Source organism: Crocodylus porosus, unplaced genomic scaffold (assembly GCF_001723895.1).
Source record: "Crocodylus porosus isolate Cpor-Errol unplaced genomic scaffold, CroPor_comp1, whole genome shotgun sequence".
NCBI lineage: Eukaryota > Metazoa > Chordata > Crocodylia > Crocodylidae > Crocodylus > Crocodylus porosus.
The window spans coordinates 14,909,847-14,933,692 of NW_017728926.1; the positions used below are offsets into that span (position 1 = coordinate 14,909,847).

Consider the following 23,846-nt stretch of genomic DNA (forward strand, 5'->3'; position numbering starts at 1 on the left):
CCAGAGACTCCAGCGTCACTCTTATGTCTGACTGCCCAGAGGAGTTTTCGATCTATTGCCTCCTCTGTGAAATCCTATGAAATATGAACTTTCAGTTCTACCCAGGAAGACGTTTACAATCTTTTCTCCAATGCCTGATGAAGGCTGTTTGTGCCCGAAAGCTTGCCATTAAAGACATTTTTTTGCAAAAATCTTGCTGGTCTAATAAAAGATATCATCTCCTGCACCCCCAGGGCAACAGCAGGGGGTTGAGTCTCCCTAGGAATCAGGCGGTGCAGACAGGTAAATTAACTTCACTCCCTAGATGTCCTGCAATGCCCCCGAGTGCGTGGGGAGCAGAGGGAGGTGGGGATTAGCTACCTAAATGGCAGGCCGACTCTGCCTGCCTCCAGAAAAGAAGCAGAAGAACAATAGGAGGCTGCAGCTGGGGCCCGAAGTGGCAGAGTGCTCTGACGTGAACCACCCACCCGATGTTGGAGCTTAAAATTACAGCTTTCAGCCCCAGCCACCCACCCTGGTGTCTGCCTGCGAGGATGTGCAGGCCCCTCCTTCCCTGGTGCAGACGGTCAGGCATGTCCTTGCTGCCTTCCTGGCACCACCTGGGTAGGTTGCAAAGTGACTCCAAGGTGTTGTGATGGGACAAATGCCCAGCCTGGCCCATCTCTGCTGATGGCACTGGCCGAGGGCAGGGGCTAACAGCTCAGCCCTCACAGTGGGGTACGACTGCTAGGGCAAGCACAGGACCCAGGGAGCTCTGCTGTGCGAGCTCCTTGGGATTCCAGCAAGGAAACTGGGAGCTGGGTCAGCAGGGATGATAAGGGACTCCGTGCCAGGCAGGGCAGGGGGGATTATGGCAGCGGTCTCCCTAGGCTTTGGTTTTACAGCACGGCTGGGGTGGCTCAGATCATTTAAAAGGCTCCTGGAATGATTCAGCAGGGGAAACACAGGCAGCCAAGGAAGTTCGGCGCTGCAGTGAGGAAGCAAGGACATCCACACTAGCAAAGGTAGAAGCAGAACGCTCCCCCCCAGCTGCGGGTTCATCCGAGTCCTGTGCCAGAGCCGGGAGCACAGGACACGCCAGGGACCCTCGCACCTCTGCTGTCCAAGCAGCTTCTCCCCTAGCCCATCCCTTGAGCCCCTGCACAAACCAGAAAGCAGCCGAGCCAGAGTGAATCCTTATTGAGCTACGGCTTTGCTATGCAGGTGTGAGGGGCAAGCATCACTGGAGTGGTCACTCGGTGAGGGGGAGCTGCCGGAGTGCAGCCGACATGGGCACCGTCTACGAGGGTGGCTGCAAGGGTGGCTGGTACCAGCTGTCCCAGTGTGCCTGCCAGAAGCCCTGCAGTTGGCAGATACAGGGTGACATGATCTCTAGCCCCCATCGGCCCAGGGCTGGAAACAGCTCCCTTCACGTATTCATTCCAAACGGTCCCTATTCTCGCTGCAGATATCCCAGCTATTCACATCAGTGCCCTTCCTCCTTTGCAACCCTTTTTACAGGTTGCCTTCCATGCCCCCAACCCCGACCGAGGCCACGTGCGGCTGCTGATGTCTGTCTGTTGACCGTACATGTCCTGGGAGTGAGTTTGAGTTTCCCGCTGAGTTTCCCATGAGACTGGCCATTCCCACCCCCACAATCCCCCCCACATCATGTCCAGAGATGGGAGCAGGGCTTTGGGCCCCTCAAAGAATGAAAGCCAGGCCTGAGAGAAAACACACAAATTGCTGTTTAATATACAAGGGGCCTTGACAGCTCAGACACGTTACAACGGGCACCGCACAGAAACCATCTGTATAGCTGTTCCTCAGACAGCATGAAGAGAGGCCTGCGAGCAGGACCCCAATGTGAGCTTTATTTATACATCAGCACTTGACAGAGTCACGTTTGACAGACAGAAGAACAACAGCGACTGGGAATACATGGCTTCCAGTGAGCAACGTCACGCAGCATAGAAGGACCCTCCCAGCCCAGTGACTTGAGTGCCCTGGTGCCCGGGGCGGATCAGAAAATACAGAATTATGCACCAAGCTGACATGCTCCCCCCAACCCCCCCCCCATGCGCATGTGTGCACACAAACATGTGCTCACTACATCTGGGGACTGAGTGGCACTGCTGAAGTCTACAAAAGCTCCAAGAGTCTCGTTGGCTTTACCTGGGCATTGGCCCCTTTGCATGTCCTACCATGTCAGGTGTGGCAAGGGGATCCAGGTTGTATCACTCAATGCAAATGCATGGCGCCTTTCCGGAGGGTGCAAGGTGCAAGCTGGAGAGCTCTGGAGATGAAGCACGCCCACGTGCCTGCAGGTGTGTCATGGATCTCAGCAAGGCAACCGTCCCTGCCGGCGTGCTCTGCACGGGGCAGTGCCATCTCTGCGGCCAGTTGGCACAGACCGAGAACACAGCAGATCGGAGAGGGCCAGTGCCACAGCAGCATGTGGTGGCACACCCCATCCTCCAACAGACCATCAAGCGGCCATCAACTTGCACTAGTCACCACCAACACATCAGGCTTGGGAACAGGCCTGTGGCGGGGAAGCCCCCAAGCCACTTGGCCCCTGTTAAGACTAAAAGGGATGTATTCACCATGACATACAGCGAAGGAAGCAGCTTGGCAAAGCAGGGCAGACACTGAGTGTGCAGCAATGTAGTAGCTCCTGGGTGTCATATAGGCGCAGATTCACAGGTACCTTGGGAGGGGGCCAGAGGCTTGGCAGCCACAGGGGGGTCTAGGGTGGGGAAGCCTTGATGGACTCCTGACTGGCTTGGTTTTACCTGGGGGCCCCGTTTGCTTTCTCCAAGGCCTGCAGTGCAGTCAGCAGCCCTTCCCACCACAGCTCAGTCCAGATCAAGACTCAGAGGGACCCAACGCGAGGCAAAACAGGCCACCCCAACAGGAGCCGCAGAGTCTGGCCATGTCCATCTGCCTCACTGGATGGAGAATCCACATTTCTGCTTGCTGTTAAGTGAGCCCTGGCTCTTCAGGATCACTTTGGACGCGACTAGTCCCATGTAAGGGAGCCCTGGACAATGCCTCTCCTTTGTGCTTTTCCACCACGGCAGGAAGAGCCCTGCTAATGCTTCCAGGTGCAGACACAGCTACAGGGAAGGGGTTACTATGGAGCTGCCTATGTTCTGGCCTTTCGGCATGCCGAGAGCCTCCGCCTATGAGGGCTCAGGTGGTAACTTCGGGTGCGTGGCTGGGGTGCTTGGTGCGTCGGGCGGGACAGGGGCACCGGTGCGGTGAGCTCAGACCCAGGCCTTCACTTGGGTGTTCCACTCCCTGGCACAGCCGCAGAGCCCGCCCTCCTCGTACCACCGCCACTTCACCCCCTTGTACACGGCCCTGGAGTAGGGCTGGAAGCACATGAAGAGGCGGAGGTGCCGAGCCAGGCTGCAGTAAATGGCCATGGCCACCACGATAAGCGGGGACATGATGACGAAGCCGAGGATGATGAGGGCGGAGGAGCTGTTGTCGTCCAGGATGGTTTTGCAGTAGTAGGCATCGGAGTGCAGCACCTGACGGAGAAGGGAGAAAGGGCAAAGCATGTCAGAAGCCAGCAGGGGAAAGCAGCCAGGCTGGAGGCTGCGTGAAAGCCCAGAGCAGAGCGAGAGCCACACAAGTGTCCAGGTACAAGCCCAGTGCCCCCGTGATGAACAAGACAGAAGTTGACAAAAGGATGCTCAGAAGCATGGGAATCAGGAAACAGCAACTCTGTGCTTTGTGTGTAACAGAGACCAGGAAGATCCCTCCTCCCATGAGGGCAGCAGGGGTCCAACAGATCTGTATCAGAGCAGCACCTACTGCCCCTTGCTGCAACCAGGGCCCACGGAGCTACCTGCTGTCCAGACCCACCCAAAGAGGTTATAACCTCAATGCCAAGCCCCTGGGACCAGCCCTCCACTTTTCCAAGGCAAGGCCAGGCTGCCACGTGAGGCTCCCAGTCCCTATTTGATCGGGCTTTTCATTAATCTGCCATCGCTGCAAGGCAGGGGCCCTGCCGACAGACAGCAGAGTGGGAACTGATAATTATATTGAGTCACCCGTAATAATATAGTGTAATATTTGCTGCAGTGATGTGGGTGGTACGAGCACACTGACAATTAGAGCAAACTAAATAATGTGCAGCCAGATCTTCTCCTTGTTGGAAAAGGTAGGTCTGAAGTGATGGCTGTAGCCTGGTGCTCAGGAGCTCTTTATGTTTTAGTCCCAGCTTTGACACAGGCTTTCTGGGTGAGTCTGAGTCACCGCAGATCTCAGCCTGCTGCTCACGCATTGCACCCTTGCTTTCCACCCAATCTCTTCCCACCCATCTGTAAGATCCTCCAGGCCAGGAGTGTCTCCCATGGGGTAATTCAAGAACATTTTTTTGCAAAAATCTTGTTGGTCTCATAAAAGATATCATCTCTACTATGAGTCCCATGGCATAAACACGCAGAGCCCAGCACAATATGAACCCCATTGTTAGTCTCCAAGCCCTAACTTAATACCCATCCACATCACAACTGAGGTTCCAAGTCCAGATGTTTCTGTTCAAGCACCTGATACAGGCTTCTCCTGCTTTCTCTATTCAGACACAACTCCTCTTGCTTTGATGGTGTCCAGCAGAAGCAATCAGCAGGTAAAAGAAAGACACTGTATTTGCACCACGCAGTGTTAGGAGCAATATATGAAATACAGGGAAGGAAATGAAACGTGTTAGCTCAATGTCCAGCTGCTGCTGCCTTGTCTATGCACAGTTCTCTCAACTATCCGTGCAAAGGAAGAGCCCAGCTGGCAGACTCCTTGCACCTATGGGAAGAGCTAGTTTGTACCTCCAATCTGCGCTCACAATCCCGTCTTGAGGCCTGACATCTTAGAGCCAGAAGCCCTTGACTTTGTGTACAAAGAGGAACTCATGTTTGTACTTATATACGAACAGGAACATCTATCTAATGGCCCCGCTGGAGCTGAGAGCAACGGGCTGGCTCAGTGTCCCATCGTCTTTCCTTATCTCTCGTGTCCTTAAACAAACACCATCAAGTCACAGGAGATGTGCAGTTTAAGTGACGGATGGACAAGTTTTTACCAACTCAGCCCACATGGCCTGGAAAGGGAACAATCGTGTAAGGGGCCACTTTGTTCTCAAAGCTGTTGCAGGGGGGTACAGAGGGGTCTATGTTCTGTGTGCTCTCTCCCTCTCTATGGGAGACTTTGGTTACTTCTTGCTGTTGCTTTTCCTTCCCCTAAAAGCAAAAAGCCTGAACCTACGCTCTTGTCTTTTATATGTGAAAAAGGTCACTGCTTGGGCACGGCAATTTCACAGCGGGGGAAGAAAAGCAGCATTCCCGGAGGGGTCCCCAAGCAGGCTGGCTACATGCTGACACCAGCCAGCCCACAACAGCTACTGAAAATCCTCTCTGGCACTAGGCTGCCATGTCTCACTCAAGCTCAGACCCATCGTCAGGTGTGGGGTCAGGCTGGTAAATACCACTGGGGTCTTCCTCCCCGTGTGCTAGGGTGGACTGTGGATCCTCTCAGCCTAATTCCCTGCCATTGCAAAAGCCAAGGCACCAGCAGTGCCCTTGTCTCATCTGCTCAAGTGCTCATTTGGCACTTTCTTGCTTGTATTAGGTGCTTTGTGGCTGTGCTGTGGGACAGAGCACACATTCAATTCAGGCTTTAGGAAAGACCTAACTTGGGACTGCAGAGGACTGGGCTCGGTGACCAGAGGGCTCCTCCAGTCCTCTGCCTGTATAAGGCACACATCTGCGTGAAGAGGAGGTTGGATCCACGCTGAGCGCAGCATTAGTGCAGGGCTGATGGCTAGCTGGGGGTGAGAGACGCTTCTCTAGGACTGCTCAGGAAGCGCTATTGCTAACCCAAGATTGGAGCAATTCGTCCCTGTCAAAACACCACTGACCTCAGGGCTTGTTCAATTTACATACCGCCCAGGGGGCCTTGGAGCGAACGTGCTTCGATTGCTTTGAGAAACACGACGTGCAATGCAAACGCTAATTAGAATTGGAATTAAAAGCTACACTGCGGGCCGATAAATCCTTCCCCTCCTCTTCAGTGCGGTGGCAGTTCACCCCAGTAACTGAGCCAGGCGACAGCTTTGCAAGCACAACACCCCCAACAAGCTTAAACTAAAATAAAAAGAAAGCTCAGGCAATCCAAAGGGAGCCAGAGCCTTCCCTATTCCCCTCTGAAGAAGGCTTTCAGATGAACCTGCCTCCGGACTGGCTCTTTCCTCACGGTCCCAACGCGCAGGTCTCGCTGGAAAGTTGGGCTTCGTACACAGCCCTTTCTTCACCCTCTGCATTACTGACCTCTCTAAATCTCTCGGAGAATTCATTTTCCTCAGCATGCAAACCCACAGCATCCCTGACTCTTGTCCCCACCTCCTGCCTCAACACGCCGAGCTGAACGGCTCATTTTACAGCTTTCATCTTGGCCCCGGTAGCTGATGACCTTCTCGTATAATTAACGCGGAATTAATAGAGCGGAGGCTGGGGACGGAGGAGAGAAAGGGCATTTTCAGAGGATGGCTGCCAGGGATGATGGCAAGGGCCCTTGATTGCTGTTGACAGAGCTCACAGACACAGCCCCGCTCTCTGTCCCCCTCCCCACCCCAGCTCCAAAGCAGCAGCCGCTGGAGAGCAGGTTTTGGACCCAGCCAAGCAAGAAATTAGAAACCAGCCGGTGCCCCAGCCACCAGCTCTCCAAAAGGTCACAAGTTCTGAACCGTTTCACAAGCCGCCTGGTGCCTTCGATGCAGCGTCCATGCCTCCTTGCTGGGGCTGCATTCCCCCTGAAAGGCCACTGCGCTCCAGCCCCAGGGGCCTTGCTTAATGCTGAAGTGACCGCCTGTTCCAGCATCTCTTGTGCTGGAGAAGAGACGGCGGTTTTCACAGCCAATAGATATGGTGTCTTTCACCAGCACGGCCGGTAAGTCTCTCTGACTCCCTAATTCCCAGATGGATCAACACAGTTGCTTCCAAACACAAGTGCTCTCCTTAAGGTCTGGCTTTGGGGAGACAGAGCAAGGGGTGCAGGACACAGCACAGCCGGACACAGAGTCAATAGAAGGCCTTGTTCTCAAAGGAGTTGCAACCAGTCACCCCATTAATGGGCATGAGGTGGGGACTTTTAAGCTCAGAGCATGTCTCTTGAGACCAAGTTCCAAAGTTTACAGTAAGACATGGGCCAAAAGGCATTAACCAAATGCTCCGAGAGTTCGCAGTTTGGAAAAGCAGGCCTATATCCTAACGTCCCCTGCTCACGTCAGACTGTCATGTTAAAACACGTTAAAAAACAATCTATGCCTCTCACTGCTTCTTATTACTCAGACCTGGCCTGGATGCATCTTAAGGTGAAAACTGGCCATCTTTCAAGACAGGAGAATTGGGGAACTGATAGGCTTTGGACAAACTGCGCTTGTATGTTTATTAAGGGGAGGGAAAGCCCTTTGTTTCAAGAACTAACACATTCACCTGCTCTTTTTGCGCAGGCCATAAACCTGACATCAAATAAAACTGCCCCGATTCAAGCTGTAGCCATTGCGAGGAGAAACAAAATGCAAACAGCAACTTCTTCCCTCATCTGTAAGGAGGGTCCAGAACTGGGGAGAAGGATGCAGCTTTTCCTTCCACCCTTTGAATGACTGTTTATAGAAAACCTCATCAGCTTCCTTCCCGGATATCACCACCACCAAGTGTTTTCCCTGCTAGTTTATCCCTGCTAGACCCAAGCAACCTCCCTAAACTCAGTAGCCTCCTTGTTTTGAAGCCAGAATCAAGTCTCTTCTGGAGAGCAGGGGTTCTCCTGCCAAGCTGGCTTGTCATTCAGCATCTTGTCTTCATTGCTGCTTGATCCTTGGCACAGAGAAAAAAGAGTTCTCCATACGTGCAGCCTGCCCTCCCTTCCCCTCCCTTCCAAGCTGGAGGACTGCAAAAGGGCACCAACGCTTTTGTACCGCGGCCTGCCAGAAAGACAGCCTCCCTCTCCATCTGCATGTGTGTGGCTGGGATCCAGCTCACTACTGGGATGTTTTAAACAGGAACAGACTATTGTGCAATAATATTTACACAAAGCAATGCCAGATAAAGGAGCAGGGAAATAGTCATCGTCGCAATCCTGCACTGTAAAGTGCCCACCAATCTGTCTGCACCCAGGGCTGGCGGGAAAGCAGTTTTCAGTTTGCGGGAAACTTCATTTAAAGAAAAAAATCTGATTTTTCTCCAAACTGAATCAAAATGATAATTTTGCAACATTTCCCAAGAAACAGGAGGGCCCTGGGCTCCGTCTCTGTACTACCGCACCCCATCCACTGGTGACTTCCCAATCGCCTGCCTGTTCTACCAGGCACTGGTGTAGATGCTCAACAGCATACTACTGAAATACCATGCAGGACAAGTCTCCGCCTGGTTCAGAGCAGTGCAGGTACTATGGGGTATGGCCCCAGGCAGTCTAGAGTCTCACATGATTGACAATATTGTCCATGTGGACATAGCTGAGTGACCACAATCGATATGGCTTTGCTCTCACCCTGGCCAGGCCAACTCACATACTCACACTTGAGTGGTGAGCTCTTGAGTGAACTCTGTGGGTCGACATAGCCCGTGATATCTCTGCATTGGCTCAATTTAGGCAGAATACCACTTGGCAATGGTACTACTTCCAATATGCCCATCCTCTGCCCAACTGCCTCTTCTGTATGTCCTACACAAAGGGAGGGGGTGGCTTCATTATATTTGATTCATTGCAAAACAATTATGATAAAAGATCCAGAGATGATCTCTCATTTCATCGCAAACCAGAGCTTAGGCTCGCTTTACAGAGATTGCACTGGGAACAAAGCATGGCTCAACATCTCCTTCATTAGCAGATGTATAATAGGTACAATGACTGGGTATCCTTGGGTATAATGTTCATACTGGGGGCATGATGAGATCCTGAAGGCCTATCACCCAGGCACTGACAGTCTTTCAATGCCCCATCTATATGGCAGTAGGAGAGGGCACTGGTGAAGGAAAAGGGTTACTATTTTTTGGTTAAGGCCAAGAATTTCTTCTGGGAGGCAAACGCGTCTTTGCCACCAACATGAATTTAGATCCACCAAATGCTGGATTGAGAGCCCCAGACTGTGATGTCTTCTTCAGAGTCACAGACCGTGGACAGCAATGTAGCTAGCCTCACAGCAGCACTGAGTAGTCCCGGCTGAGAGGAAGGCCCCGTTGGGCTGGGGGCTATACACACGCATAAGGAGTGAGCATCCCTGAATCAGAGTTTATAAACTAAATAATGTTGGAGTGATGCTGTAGCTGTGATGGCCCAGGAAATAATGCTTAGGAAATCTAAATAGACAAGGCAAGCAGGGGATGGGAGAAAAGTTGGACTGCCTAGTGGGAACCGAGGCACAGAAATTAAGTGACTTGCCCAAGGTGAACATCTTGGCTTCAGCAGACTTTAGGTCAAGTCTTAAGTGACACTGTAGACTTCCCTCTACTTGCAGGTTAATTGTGCTGGCAGTGGCTGGTAGGGGAGCTTTGTAGCCTAGAAACTTTTCCTAAAAGAGCTGGATTGTGATCAAACTCACCCACATGGCCCCCTGTCCCAGGGGCCATGTACAATGAGCTGAGTTGTCAGCTGGCCAAAAAACTATCACTTTGCTTTAGCAGTAGTCAGGCCAGAAGAAGTGCAAGCAGGGGACATGCACATAATGGTCTAATTAAACCTCTAATCCAACAAGTGTCACAGCCTTTGGGCAATAACTCAGGCTTGGCCAGCAGCCTGGAGATTAAATAAATACAGAGACAGGAAGCCTCCTACGAACCAGGAACCTTTTTCTTTGCTTGGTTTGGGCATTGCATGCACCATCTGCTTCCCCGGCTTCTCTCTGCAGCTACAGCACCAGGAATTGGGATAGTCCCTGCCCTGGAGAATTGGGGTTTAAAACAGGCGCCTTCAGTGCCATGGTGGAACGAGACTGCAGTAGCAAGAGGTGCTCCTCAATTCAAATACAATTGTGGGGCAATTCCAATGTGTTTTTCCTCCCCAAGGATTCAAACATGCTTTGCAAGCAGAAATAAGAGCTATGGGAGGGCATCCGCTCACCCACCACTAGAAGGTAGCCACCTGTGAAGCAGAACAGTTGTCCATCAGTGCTGGGACAACGGACCAGAGCTATGTAGGCAGCAGGACCGTGTTGGCACAAGAACAAATTGATGCAAAGTGGCTACAAATAATGTTAGGCTGGAAATCAGATGAAGGTTTCTAACCATCAGAGCCACGAGGTGCTGGAACAGCCTCCCACAGGAGCAGTGGGAGCCAAATGCTGTAACCCCTTTCATGAAAGAGCTGGGACGGTTTATGAAGGGGATTATGTGAACCGGGTGTCTGTGACAGCAGGGGGCTGGGCCTGTGGGCTTAGATGCTTCCCTTCCAGTCCCATGGAGGACAAAGGTGGGAATCAGAGGCAAGCGGTATAAGAGTTAGGGCATTTCATAATGCCTTTGCCCAGGGTTTTTATCATATTGCCCATCACCAGGCATTTGGGCAATGGAGCTAACTCTCCTCTTCCTATAGAAGTGCCCTCGGGTCTTCCAAGACCACACCACATGTGGACACATGCCCCTTTGATGGGTCACCTTTGATACTTGCAGCAGGACCCAGAGATTCCTGTATGGTCTTTTATCCAAACCACTGACTGCCCTCCCTCCTGCCTGAGCTGCACTCAACACAAGGAACTACAGTGACACAAATCCTGGCCTCACGAGCCCTTCACACGCATACATGTTACTGGGCTGCACTAACCTATCCTTGTGGTAGGTTCCCATCTACAAATGCCTCCAAATGCAAGGATCTTGGCTACACAATTTATGGTGATGAGGGTTTGCTCTCGGGCTTTCCCTCTAGCTTTCTTCTTTGGCCTTTTGGCTAGGGGCAAGTGAGACTAGGGGGCATCTGAACTCCAAGCCCTCCAGGGTTGTCTGATATAGGATGCCTGCCGTGGAACTGGGAGTATTTGAAGCCCCAGGCTGAAGAGTCTGGGAGGGAAAAGACTTCCTGATGGTAACACCACACAGACCTGAATGATTGAGCTCTGCTCCATCAATAGAGTTTGGGACTGATTCTCCAGATTTGGCCTGAGATACATGACTCTGCTAGGAACAGATCCCGAACCGGGTCCACAGCACAACAGCAGTATAACCACTCCCCACATTTTTGCAGCATCATGAGGTCACATGAAGCATCTGGGATGTACAGCGAGGTTGTAGCCAGTGTGGATGGGAAACAGCTCTGACCCATCGGCCAATCCTTCTGCACTGAAGAACGTAATAACATCTCCATTGCACCGTGATTTTTTTCTCCTCTTGATATTTTCATTCCTTTCCCCAGAAAACACCCTCATTAGAAGACATAATGTACTAGTTCCGGGTTGTCTTCACAGCTCAAGTCAAGTCTGATTAGCTCATTTGAATGTACATGATGAATATGTAAATTATTATTAGCTCACTCCTGCTAGGAAATGGGCTTCAGCTGATTCTGCCTGGGGTCTGGAGGCCTAATAGAAATTGCCTTTTAATGTTTCTCTATTAATTCCAAGCTGTTCTGAATTCTCTGTATAGGAAAGGGGCAGGGGAGGTGTAAACAGGGCTTCCTGCTGTACGTAAGAGATCCCCTGCAGCTGAGAGCACCGAAGAGCAAAGCAGCTCAGCACCACAGCCCGCTGCTGCAAGTGAGCTGCTTTCAGACTCTTCCTCGTGGGTCACAGCACAGGCTGGGAAGCTGCCATGTTCACCCCAGTCCTGGTGAGAACATCTTAGAGACTCGTAAACTGTGTAGCTGCACGTTGCAATGACAGCTTTGAGCCCGTGCTCACACGACCCATCACAGGAGAGGTCCCAGGTCAGAAGCAAGGGCTCTGGTAGGGCTGTGCTATGTAGTTGGGAGACTAGAGAGAACAGAGAAGGCTAATGCAAGGCATGAGAGGCACTGGCTTGGTTCCCTGGGGACACGGGCATAGCGGGACTGCTTTGCTGTGTGGGATACCCCGCACCCAAATAGGAGAGGGTGCTGCAGAATAGGATGCTAACACCTGGGCAGGGCGGGTAGGGGCAACCCGGGCTGGAACCACAGAGTACGGGGTGTCAGGTGAGGGGCATCTGCAGGGCCCTGCACGGGGAACCAGAACTGGATGAGAAGAGGGGGTTGTGGGTGCTGGCTGTGTGAGCAGCAGAGCTCTGGCTGAGGCCAGGAGACCATGAAGAGGAGCAAATTCAGCAAGACAGTAAAAAGAAACTGAATGCAGGACATATGTCCCCAAACTGATCCTCTGTGGGCCTCTGGTCCCCACCTTCTCAGGCCCCCTCTTCCCCACCACCCTCTTTGTCCCGGGCAGGTCCTGTCTTACCAACTTCATCTTTTACGATCAGGTAACTCACCACCTGGATAAGAGAGGGGAGGTCAACATTGTATACCTAGACTTCCAAAAGGCCTTTAATCTGGTATCCCATGCATGGGAAAATTGGAGGATTGCGGGATAAACTGCTCAACACTCAGGTGGGTAGGAAGCTGGTTAGGACCCAGAGAGTCCTAATGAACGGATCTGTGTCGTCCTGGTGAGAGGTGGACAGTGGTGTCCCTCAGGGGTCTGTGCATGATCCAGTGCTTTTCAACGTCTTTATCAATGATTTGGATGTGGGAGTGAAGAGCTCACTGGCCAAGTTCACAGATGACAAGTTATGGGGAGGCATGGCCATGCTTGAAGACAGGCTGCAGTTACAGGTGGACCTAGACAGGCGGGCAGGTTGGGCGGATCAGAACCAGATGAAGTTCAACGTTGAGAAATGTAAAGTGCTTCCCCTGGGGATGATCATCTCCCAACACACTTACAGGCTTAGGGGCACCAAACTGACCAGAATCACAAATGAAAGGGACCTGGGGGTAATAATAGACCACAGTATGAATATGAGTTGGCTGTGCGACGCTGTAGCCAGCAGGGTAAACAATACCCTGGCGTGCATCAGTCAATGCATCTCCAGCAAAACCGAGGAAGTGATTCTCATGCTTTACTCGGCATTGGTGAGCCCGCAGCTGGAGTACTGAGTCCAGTTCTGGGTGCCACACTTCAACAAGGACGTGATAAAGCTTGAAAAAGTCCAGAGAAGAGCCACCCGTATGATCAGAGTCTTATACGGTAAGCTGTACAAGGAAAGGCTGAGGGACCTAGACTCTTCAGCCTGAAAAAGAAAAGGCTGAGAGGGGACTTGGTGACAGCTTACTGCTACATCAGGGGAATATATCAAGGGCTCGGCAAACAACTATTCACCAGGGCACCCTTGGGGAAAACCAGAAGTAATGGTCACAAACTCCTGGAAGGCCGTTTCAGGCTCAACATTAGGAAAAACTTCTTCACCGTCAGAGTCTCCAGACTGTGGAATAAGCTCCCTCCAGAGGTGGTGCGATCACCTACCCTGGAAATCTTCAAGAGGAGACTGGACAGTCACCTCACTGGGGTCCCCTGGCTCCAGTTGTCTTTCCTTCCTGGTGCAGGGGGGCTGGACCCGATGATCTTCCGAGGTCCCTTCCAGCCCCTTACCGTCTCTGAATCTGTGAACACCCTTAAGCTGCATCCTCTCAACCAGCGAGGCCAGTCACGCCATCTCCAGGAACATTTTGCCACCCAGGTATTTGTGTGCAGAGCTAACCCTGCCCAGAGCTGTACAAGTGCCAGGTGAGAACTGGCAACAATTGCCCTGGGCCCCTGGCTCACTGCCCCCAGGGCAACAGGAAAAGAACTGGGATTCTCTGGATGACAGCCGGTCTCTGCTGTGCTCCTGGGGTCCTGCTGGTATAGGCTGTCCCTTCCTACGGGTGGATGATAGAGGGACAGTCCAGCTGGTGAGAAAGCATAGGAGCTGCATGATGTTCTTACATTTGCTGGCTCCAGCCATCACAGAGGAGAGGAGAGGAGAGAGGAGGACTAGTCAGACCAGACATGGGTTAAGGTTAAACAAGCCCATCACTAAAGAAGCCCTTTCCAGAGGTCCCAGCCAAGGCTGGTGCTTGGATGGCAGCCTCTGACTGACCCGGAAGGTCATTTTTGCCCGTGCAAAGGCCAAGGTTTCTGCATGCAATATTTCCCCCACATCCCACATTGCTATGATAACCCGCTCCACCCCAGCTCCTCTCTATCTGCAGGCAGCAGCAGCCACAATAAAGCCAAGTGCCAGCTTTGCCTGTGGGGACTGCAGAACTGGTGTGTGAAAGGGTAAAACCTGAAGCCTAATAGTAAATGCAATAATAATAATTGATACTGAGAATGATATTAGTGCCCCTGTCTGAACTGAGCTTTGGCCTCTGCAGCAACAAGACAACAACATTAGCCTCTGGGCAGACAGAAGAGGATGCTGCTTTGCAAATCACATTATCTCTCCAAGGCAACTAGCTGGTAAGGAGGCAGAAGACACTGGGCTATATGCCTGGACTCCCGAGCTAACTCTTGCTTGCGATCAGGATGAAGCTATCCAAACGCTTGCTATGTCTCTGTGGAATACAGAAGCACAGATCCTGAACTCACTACTCAGCCCAAGTAGCCCCTTCCTGAACTGATGTCAGCAGGGTTATTTCAAGTACAGCAGGGAATCCGACAGATGTTTCGAAGCAGTGGCTGAACACCAAAAATCGGGAAGGAAAAATTCAGATTGAGCAAAAACAGAAAACGTTCCAAGTTTTCACCCAAATTAAAAGCTCCAAACGCTGCATTTCAGAGCAGCAAGAACAGTTTCATTCACCCCCAAGAGAAACATTTCTGTTTGTTTTCAGGGTATTTCACCCTCTTTAAAATCTTTTCTTTTTTCCTTTAACTGCAGGTCAATACTTGAAAGACAAAGCTCCCAAAGGAAAAGCCCCCAAGTTATGTTTGGATAAGAGTGAAACAAGTGAACAGTTCCAACCCCCACCCCCCACCCCTTCTTTTTCCATCCCAAATGATTCATCAAATAATGGACAACCTAATCCATTTATGAATAGCACTCAACATGACTCTTGGCTTCATAGCTATCTGGGTGAGATATCTCCATAAAGAAAGACTTGTTCGAAGGGTCTGGAGGTAATTTTCATGCGCTATCCCCCTGTACTGGCGTCTCTAAGCAATGGATCTAACTGGGCCTTGCTCTCCACTCCTTTTTTGCTCTTGCACACACCGGTGACCTCTGTCCTCACCTGGGCTGCACCCTATCTTTTATCTCCTAGTCCTGAAGCCATGGAAACTTTCACAAGAAGCTTGAGGCCACTAAAACCCACCACTGTTTTGAAGGGAGCTAGTGGGATGCCTGCTGTCACCTCCCAGGCTTCCCAGCTCTTATCACACAAGGGTGTAGTCAGAAGCTGACAGGGAGCAGGAAGGATGGGCAATAACAAAGACAAAGTGGAAGACGGCCCCTCCAACCAAAAGCTGGCAGGCTTGCCCACTGCAGCAGGAGAGGCTGGACCACTGATGACTTGATACCTGGTGACCAACATGGCAGATCCTGTAGTGCAGATCCACGCTCAGTCGCACAGGCAGCTGCTTTCCTGCATGCCCAATTACCGCTTGCTCTGCCTTGCCTTCTGAGGCAGTTTATTTTCACAACTCCTGCCAAGCGGATGCCTCTCAGAGATGCTGTCAAAAGAATAAAGCTAATGAGAAGAGCAGAGGAAGAGCAGCCCGGACACTGGCCTCAGCAAAGCCTCAGTAAAACAAGAGAAAACAGGGCAGAGTGCACCCTGCATTGAATTAAAAACTGAAAGAGGAGGGGTAATTTCCCAAGCCCTGAGTGCAAGAGAAAAGCTAGTGATCTAATTAGGACATGTGACATTGGCAGCCCTGCTTCTAGGTCAGAAACATCATCTCTGGGTTATTACTGGACGGCTCTGGCCCCATAAACGGACCTAATTGACAAGCAAACTGCAGGAGTTGCAACAAGCAGAGAGGGGGGCATGAACCCGACAAGGATCAGGGTGTGAGTTCAGAGAAAGGCTAGGTTTGGGCGCTGTTAGGAGCTCGCTGGCCTTGTAGAATTGGATGGAGGGCACCCTTAAGTCTGCAGTGTTGCTTGGAGCACCGAAGGCAGATAGAAAAATGCCAAGGGAAACACTTCTCTTATGAACACTTTGAGCTGTTTCCACCTAGACTCAAGACGTGCAGCAGCAGCCAGGAAAATAGGAGACCAGGAGCAACAAGGCATTCAGGTACTGTAGTGATGTGTGTGGGACAGGAACTTCTGGAATGGGGTAAAACAGATGAAAAAAGAAGTTCGTTAAAGATATCAGAATAAGCCAAAGGTTTTTAGGTCTGGGAAGGGGACTGGCCGGGGTTTCTGATTGCTTCCTGGAACAATTTGCTGGAGGGTCCGAACTGGAGGGTCCAAAAACAAACACCCAAAGGACACAATAAGTGCCTGTGTGGGAACAAGCCTAGCTGGGATCCACCAGCGTGGGTTTAACAAGGCAATCCCCCAGCACACAGAGCCTTGGGCTAATTATGTTCCTACTTTAATAACTGACAACCCAACCCCTTCAGGAGCTCTGACAAGTAACTCAGCAGGCCCGCTGGGCTAGTTAGCTGGCTGCGTCAGCTTGACCATCCGTTCCATACCAGGTCCTTGATAAAGGCCTCTCTTAGTGGGACTAGAAACACCGTGTTCACACATGTTTCAACCTCTCAAAGTCTGATCTAAGCCATGAATCTAACTGGCATCTTGTTCATAAGCTGTCAGACCTGTGTTCCTCTCCTAAGGGCTGTGATCTCCAGCTCTGGGTCGCACTCTTTCACCTCCTGGAGTTGTTCTTATAAAGTGGCTTGCAATCCATTAAGGCTTCCAACCAAATGCTTTAAGCCATCAAAACCCCAAACTATTTTGAAAGGAACCAGAAGACTATTTGCTTTCACTTCCCGGGGTTCCCAGCTGATGGATCTGATTCTCTCTTTCCTCCCATGACACCTGTTGTAGCAGGTCACCTCCAGAGTTCATTGGTTTGAATACAGAACAACAATGTCTGGCTGTTTGCTGCTTGTATGTCCTGCAAGGTGCTTTTGTGCTCTGTCCATCCCTACTAATTTAAGGACCCACAGGTGTGTGGGTATTGGTCGCCAGTACACAAAGTCACTGGGGGTGCTTGTTTTATTGGCAAAATAATCAGCAAAAGTGAAGGCTCTTCAGGAGAGAAATCACCGGGGAATCTAGGCCCAAGCCTGGATCCTAGACAAAAGCAGGTCCCCTTTCACAAGAGTTTTAACTCCAGCAGCTTCCAGCTGGGCTCCTTCATCGCCATTTCTCATCCCCTGGCCAAGGATGCTGGGCTTGGATATGCAGTTTTTGTATGTGGCTGTGCAGATGAAGAACAAACTCACAAAATGCTTTTGGGAAGGTTTTACCACCCACAAGCCTTGTAGAAGCAGAAGTGGCAGCAAGGGCAGCTTTCAGTGCTCACCTCACTGCTAAATAAGGGGCTATCAGTAAGCTACAGCACCTTGGACAAGCTTTGGACTCCTTTTCTTAGGTGCTGATAAAGCAAACTATCAAATACTTCCAAGACTCAGTTCCTCCAGGGACCCCCTATCTTTCCACTGTGCTTGACAAAGACTGAAGGAAATAGAGCTTGTCGTCATGCAAGAATGCCATTGCACAAGACATTTCCCATTTGCAAAGGCTGTTTTCATTCCACATTAGCATAAAGCTGAGTCCTGATTTTTTTTTTTTTTGGAAAACCACAAGAGGGAGAAACTCTGGCATAGCCAGGGCTTCAGTTCTGAAGTAGACAGTCTTTGAGCAGCTGCAGTGACTGTGTTCAGCCCTGCCAGAAGGTTTCACAAAGAAGCTAAAGCCCTAAGTCTTTGGACTTCCAGATCTCTCCCAAGAAATATCAGCACTGCCATGGTCAGAAGGTGGCGAGTCCATTAGGCCTGGGAGCACTATATTTTGGGGCTCTGTTGTCTTAGTTGCTGTGGCTGTTCCCTCACCTAGAGTTTCTTGGGCAAAGTGGCAGGCTCAGTCTCCTGTCCTTCCCTCCCTTGCTCCTTTCTGGATGCTAGAGAAAGTGGCATATGGACGCTGGGGTGAACACCCAAAACCCACTGTTATTTGTTCCCATTGGTGTCCATCACTGATGCATATGAAGCACTTGAAGCTTCCCGGAAGAGGCTGAATCCGGGGTGGATTCTTTGTGATGCTCCAAAGCCCCTGGCAGAAATACAGAAGGGACCTTGGTAGCACACTGCAGCTCCTTGAGCGAGGTGTGATGCAGCGCTGGCAAGGTCTGGGTTACCAAACAGACCAAGAAGCACGTTTAATTCATCCAAGTAAGTGCCCCAAAAGAGGGAGGGTTGGGGGATGGCAGTTTGGCTCACCCCAAGCCTCCCAATCTCCTTGGGCTTTCTGGTACTTGATTCTGGCTTGTGGCCATCTCTATGTAGGATGCTTTCTTTGCATCTTCCTCCACGTGCGCACGATGCATCCTGCACATATCTTGCTTTTGTTTCTGAGCACTGGCCGCACAGAGCTTGGTGTCTCATTTTAAGCAGTGCTGAAGGAACAGATGCCGACTTTTATTGCTTCAGCAAGACTTCAGAGTCAACAGTTTATGACACAGCCTGGGATTAATAACACAGAAGCTGAAATGCTAATATACTCGAGAGAACCACGTGTCCCCATCTGTTACTAGCTTGGGAGAAAGTTCAAATTCGTGCAAGATCTTGTTGAGAGTGATGCAGCAAGGCCAAGCCCACGTACTGAATATTTGTTTCTCTTTCTGAGATTCAGAAGCACCCGAACTCCTCACCAAGCCACCCTATGGTGCTTTTAGGCAGAAGCTGTTGCAAGCCAGTGTCTGAGTAGTATGTGTTACGGTGTATGGAGACAGGCAGCCATTTTGTGCTCAGCGCAGAGTGCTACAGAGGGCGACACCGCTGTGCTCTCTCCTAGAGTCTTTGCTTTGGTTCATTCTGGTTTGGTTCTTAGCAAAGTTGGTGTCAGCCATGCCCCCAGAGGTGGTGGCTTGTTTCCCTCTAGTGGTGGCTGGGCCGTGTAGCAGTGGATAAGCCTTGCTTAAACAGGTCTTTCAACTCTAGTTGTGGAGGCCCAATAAAAGAGAGGCCGCAGGTTTGCCCCTAGCTGTGGCTGATGCGGCCTGGGTGGGCACCACATGAAGCACCTGCCTGCCGTTCACAAAAGGGAGAAACATGACATGCCATAGATGCCACCTCCCTGGCATTGCCCATACCCCTTCCTTTTGCAAATGCCCTCTCCGTTGCTGGAAGGCACCAACAACCAAGGCCACATCATCACACCTTCTCGGTTTCCTGTGAGATGCTCCAGAGTATTTCATTTGCTCTGAAATGTACCCGGCCCACCCTTCTCGCTGGGACGTTGGACTTCATTTGTTTCTTGCAATAACTACTCCAGATGCTCAGGATTTCCCAAGCAGTGTGCAAGCTCATGCCAGCTTTTAGTTTCAGTTCCTTTCACTTCTGCCCTTTAAAGCAGAGGGGATGAGAACGGAGGGCTCCTGTCCATGGCTCCCCGCCCCCTTCGACCTCTAAGAATGGAGGAACCCTTGAGTGCAAAGCCATCTCATTAAAGCTCTCTCCCAATCCATCTCTGCACCCTGCCATCAGTCCTATCGCTCTCACTCCAGACAGTGGGAGAGCCTTTCATAATGGCAAGTGCCTTGTTGTTTGTTCCCTGCATGACTTCAGAAAGGGAAAGGACTGAGAGCATCTGAAGCCACTTCATGATTCTTTCAGGGCTTTCAGATCAACATTATGTGTGCTAATTGCTCCCTGGCTGGATCAAAAGCTGAAGCCATGATGTGAAAGCCCAGCAAGAGCAGCAGTTCCTGGGGGCACTTCAGCTCCAGGGACTGGGATGGTGGTTCAAAGCAAACGCATCAATCAATAATGGCACTCAGCCTTTTCCAAAGGGTGGGGCCAGTCTCCCACAGATGTAAACTCCCATAGCCTCAGAGAAACCAAGGGAGTGATGCTGCTTTACATCAGCTGGGGACCTGCCCCAAAATCAGTCTCACCCTTTTCTGCCATCCCAGGCTCTATAAAAGAAGCCCCCCAGCTCTCTCTGTTACCTTTTCCCTTCCTCCGTTGGACAACACCCTCCCCCCCGCCCATCACTCAGGCCTGCAACCTAAGCATCATTTGGTCTTGCCCCCTTTGCTGGGTCCCCACATCCAGGCTGTGTCTAAGCCTCACAGACTCATTCTGCATCTCAAAGTCATGGCCTGCCCTATCCATCGACACACCTAAGCTCTCCTTTGGGCTCTCATCACCAGTTGGGGGTCAGACGTGATGATCTGTTCAGGTCCCTTCTGACCCTAGAAACTATGAAACCTGTCTATCAGCACATCACCCTGCTCTCTGCCCTGGCAAATGCAACCTTGCCGTGCTGGTCCCCATCCATCCACAATGTGACTGCAACTGTCGTGTCCCTAGTACATTGCTCTGTCCACATCACCCTGTTCTTGCATACCTCTGCCAGCTCTCCTTTTCCCCTTTACATCACACAAAAGATGCTTCTCTTTACATCCTTGGTCTTTCCTGGCAGACCAGCTCCTGCCCACAGTGAAGAAGTCGACTCCCATCTCTGATCAGCCCATAATGTCAGCCACCATCTCCTGCACAACATCTTCCGGACTGCTGAGGAGAAGCTTCCCATAAACTAAACCATAATCCTTCAGATGCCTCCTTCAACCTCTGGCTTGGCCATGGTGTTAGTGCTGAGATCGCCGACTGATGCTGTCCCTTGTGCCCCCCAGTTCTCCATCTGTTTCTGCCTGTTGTCTCTTGCCTTTTACTTAGCCTGCCAGCTCTTTGGGGCAGGGGTCATCTCCTGGCTTCATGGAGCCTATTTAGCCAGGATGACCTGAAGTGGGGTGCAGTGCTGGAGACAGCATCTCAGCTTTCATATGCTTAGGCTCAGCCTGTGGCTGCGACAGTGACACCCGGCTCTGAGTCTGCTGCTCTCACCTTGATTCTAGGTTTGCATTGTTTTCCTCCCCAGCTGTCTGGTCCCTGCTTCTTTCTAGTCTTCTTTGGGCAAGTTGGCTCCTAAAATAACCTTGTTACTGGCATCAGGAGCAGTACACCCCCTTCTGGGAAGGCGCAGTAGATGGAAATGGCATGTTGTGAAACTTTCAGCCCAAAGAGCCAAACCTCAGATAGTTTCTGTTCAAAGGAGCCCTCCCAGTGGCCCTCACCCCAGGGGAACAGCTGGGGAACTAAAATGCTCTTACTGGCACTACAGGCATATCCAGCCAGGGATTTTACTATAAGTGCAATACTGCAGCCGGGGGTGTGATACTGTCCAGGGCTGCCATTTGCTCACAGAATAGCTGAATGCTTCACAACAAGGCAGCTACCCATGGCATGGCAGGGGAAGCTCCTCAGTCTTGTTTTGCAGCTGATCTGCCAGATCCATGCGTCTGACCCCAGTTCTTTTTAGAGAAGCCTCCAAACCAGATGCTTGGAGCTGTAAAATCAAAGCTATCTTCAATACGGACAACACCAAGTCTCAGTTCTGCACTTTGACTTTGAAATCAGAATCTGAACCTTCCCAGGGCTCTAGAGATGGACTTTAGACACAGCCCATCTATGGCTGGACCAACGGAGTGGCCCAGACACCCAGCAGACAGATAGCTTTACCTTCCTGTCTGAGCTCCCAGACACTGCTAGTTATAAATGAGGGTAACTAGCTCACTGTGCATCCATTTACCCATCAGACATATAAGTCTGATCTTGACAGGATGCCTTCTGCGCAAAATTGTCCAACTGAACACCTGGTACAAAGTGCTGATTTAAGTGTGGCTTTTTGCTCTACCTTTCCTAGACAGCCGTCTGTGCTAAGCAAGTGCCATTTCATTATTTCTACTTTTGGTCCTTGAATTACCATTCAGTCCATTAAAAAAAGATCCCTTATTTACAATCCCATGGACAGAATAAGAGACTCTAGAGGACTCTTCCTGACACAGGTCCACAAGTTATACAGCTCTATCTTCTCTGGTGAGGAAATAGATGTGAGCACATAGATTAGCACTGAATAAAAAGGCATCAGACATTTCTTTCAAAGGCTCTGCTCTCTCCCTATTAAGACTCTACAGCTGTGGGTAAAGCGTGAATAGAAATTTCAGGAAGGCCACTGACAACCTGCTTGATTTTAACTGCCTTTAAGATTTACAAGTCCTTACATTAGGAAGCAAAGCTAGGAGCAAAACAGATGGCAGGAACAAATTTCTACAAGAAGCCACCAAGATGGAGAAACTGTTTTATGCAGATAATTTGGAAAAGGAGAAGCAGAAGTCTTATAATGAATTCAGCATGTTCTGCTTTTATTACATACAGCTGAGGCAGCAATAGAGGAAGGTGCTTGTATCTCATTATTTCAAACCCTCGTGGCCTCGCCTCAGATGCTGGAGTGGCTCCTATTCCAATCAGCACTAACTGCCAGCTATTAATGTGCAGCTCATGAGCAAATTCTTCTCTCCATGGCTTTCTCTTTTCATTGCGTACCCTCCTTTACCCCTGAGGGCAAAGATCCCAAACTCCTCATCTCTCTCAATCCACGTGACTTCCATAGAAAGCACCACCACAATGATCTTGCTCCCATAAGGAAGATCAGGTCCAGCCATGTGCCAGTGGCCCCTGCACTGATGGAACCATGTCATGGACACTTAGGTGCTCCAAGGAGCATGAGTCTCCGAAGCAGGTGCTTACCCAATTTGTCCCTACTGCTGGTCCTGTCCTGACACATCACCCGCCATATGCAGACATCCACGCTGCATCTGGATGCTCACATTTGGCCTCTGATTTTCACTTCATGAAGCCATGACATAACAAAGTAGGTCCTGTTTTCTTGGGTTCTTTTATCTGGTTAACATGCAAATAGCTTAAGAGACTGTAGCATTCAGTAAATACCCTTAATTCATATTATTCATTTAAATACCCTTTCCTTACTGGTGAAGGTGAGATGAATTAAGCTAGTGAACTTCTCTGTGTGGTCTATCCTGGAAGAGTGTTCTCCATCCCTAAAAAAACTTGGGACACTCAGCCTATCAACCTCTATCAACTTGGAGCAGATTCACAAGGACAGTCTTTAAACCTCCCATGAAGCTTTAGAAACAATCCCCTAATTTCTGCGAGTGGCTGCTAAGAGCTGCTTTAAAGTCACTGCCATCTGTCCTGGCTCTCACTCCTGGCCTACAACCACTGGGGATCGGTTACAAATACTTTGCAGGAGTGGTGTCACGATGCATTATGGAAGAAGGACCTCGTTAGCAGGTTGATGCAGACAACACCTCACACAAACTGGGCCTGATGCTCCATTACTCTGTACCTACTGCAGTCACTTCCATCAGCATTAAGTGTTGGGGGTAAGACCCCCTTATTCTGACTTGGAAGCACTTTGCAGCCATGTTACATCACTTTACACAGGTGCTGATGTGTGCATAAAGGTGCCAGGCATCAGAGAACAAGGCCACAGTATTAATGCTTGGAACACAACTGGATCAATTAAAAAGAGCCAAGAATGGCATGAAAAACGGTACCACTGCAAAGCTGCAGTGATACAAAAAGAGACCTGGGATTACAGCAGACCAGAAGCTGAAGATGAGTAAGAAGTGTACTATTGTTGCAAAAAAACCCCAAAAAACCCCCAAACCCACAATAAAAAAAACCAAACCCTGTTGGTATCCTGAGCTGTATTAACAGGAAGAGTGTATAATCAGTTATGAAAGGTGATTTATCCACTGCATTCAGCATTCATAGTTTCATAGTTTCTAGGGTCGGAAGGGACCTGAGTAGATCATCTAGTCCG

General features: G+C 50.5%; 1 protein-coding gene across 1 annotated transcript in view; it reads right to left on the reverse strand.

Moving 5' to 3' along the window:
• Window positions 1–1,709: 1,709 nt before the first annotated feature.
• The window catches only part of TMEM88B (transmembrane protein 88B), a 35,437-nt gene continuing 13,300 nt past the window's right edge, over window positions 1,710–23,846 (reverse strand). Inside the window, exon 2 of the mRNA XM_019541571.1 lies at window positions 1,710–3,518. Within this exon, the coding sequence (XP_019397116.1) occupies window positions 3,249–3,518 (270 nt within the window). The 3' untranslated portion in view covers window positions 1,710–3,248. The remainder of the gene's footprint in view (window positions 3,519–23,846) is intronic.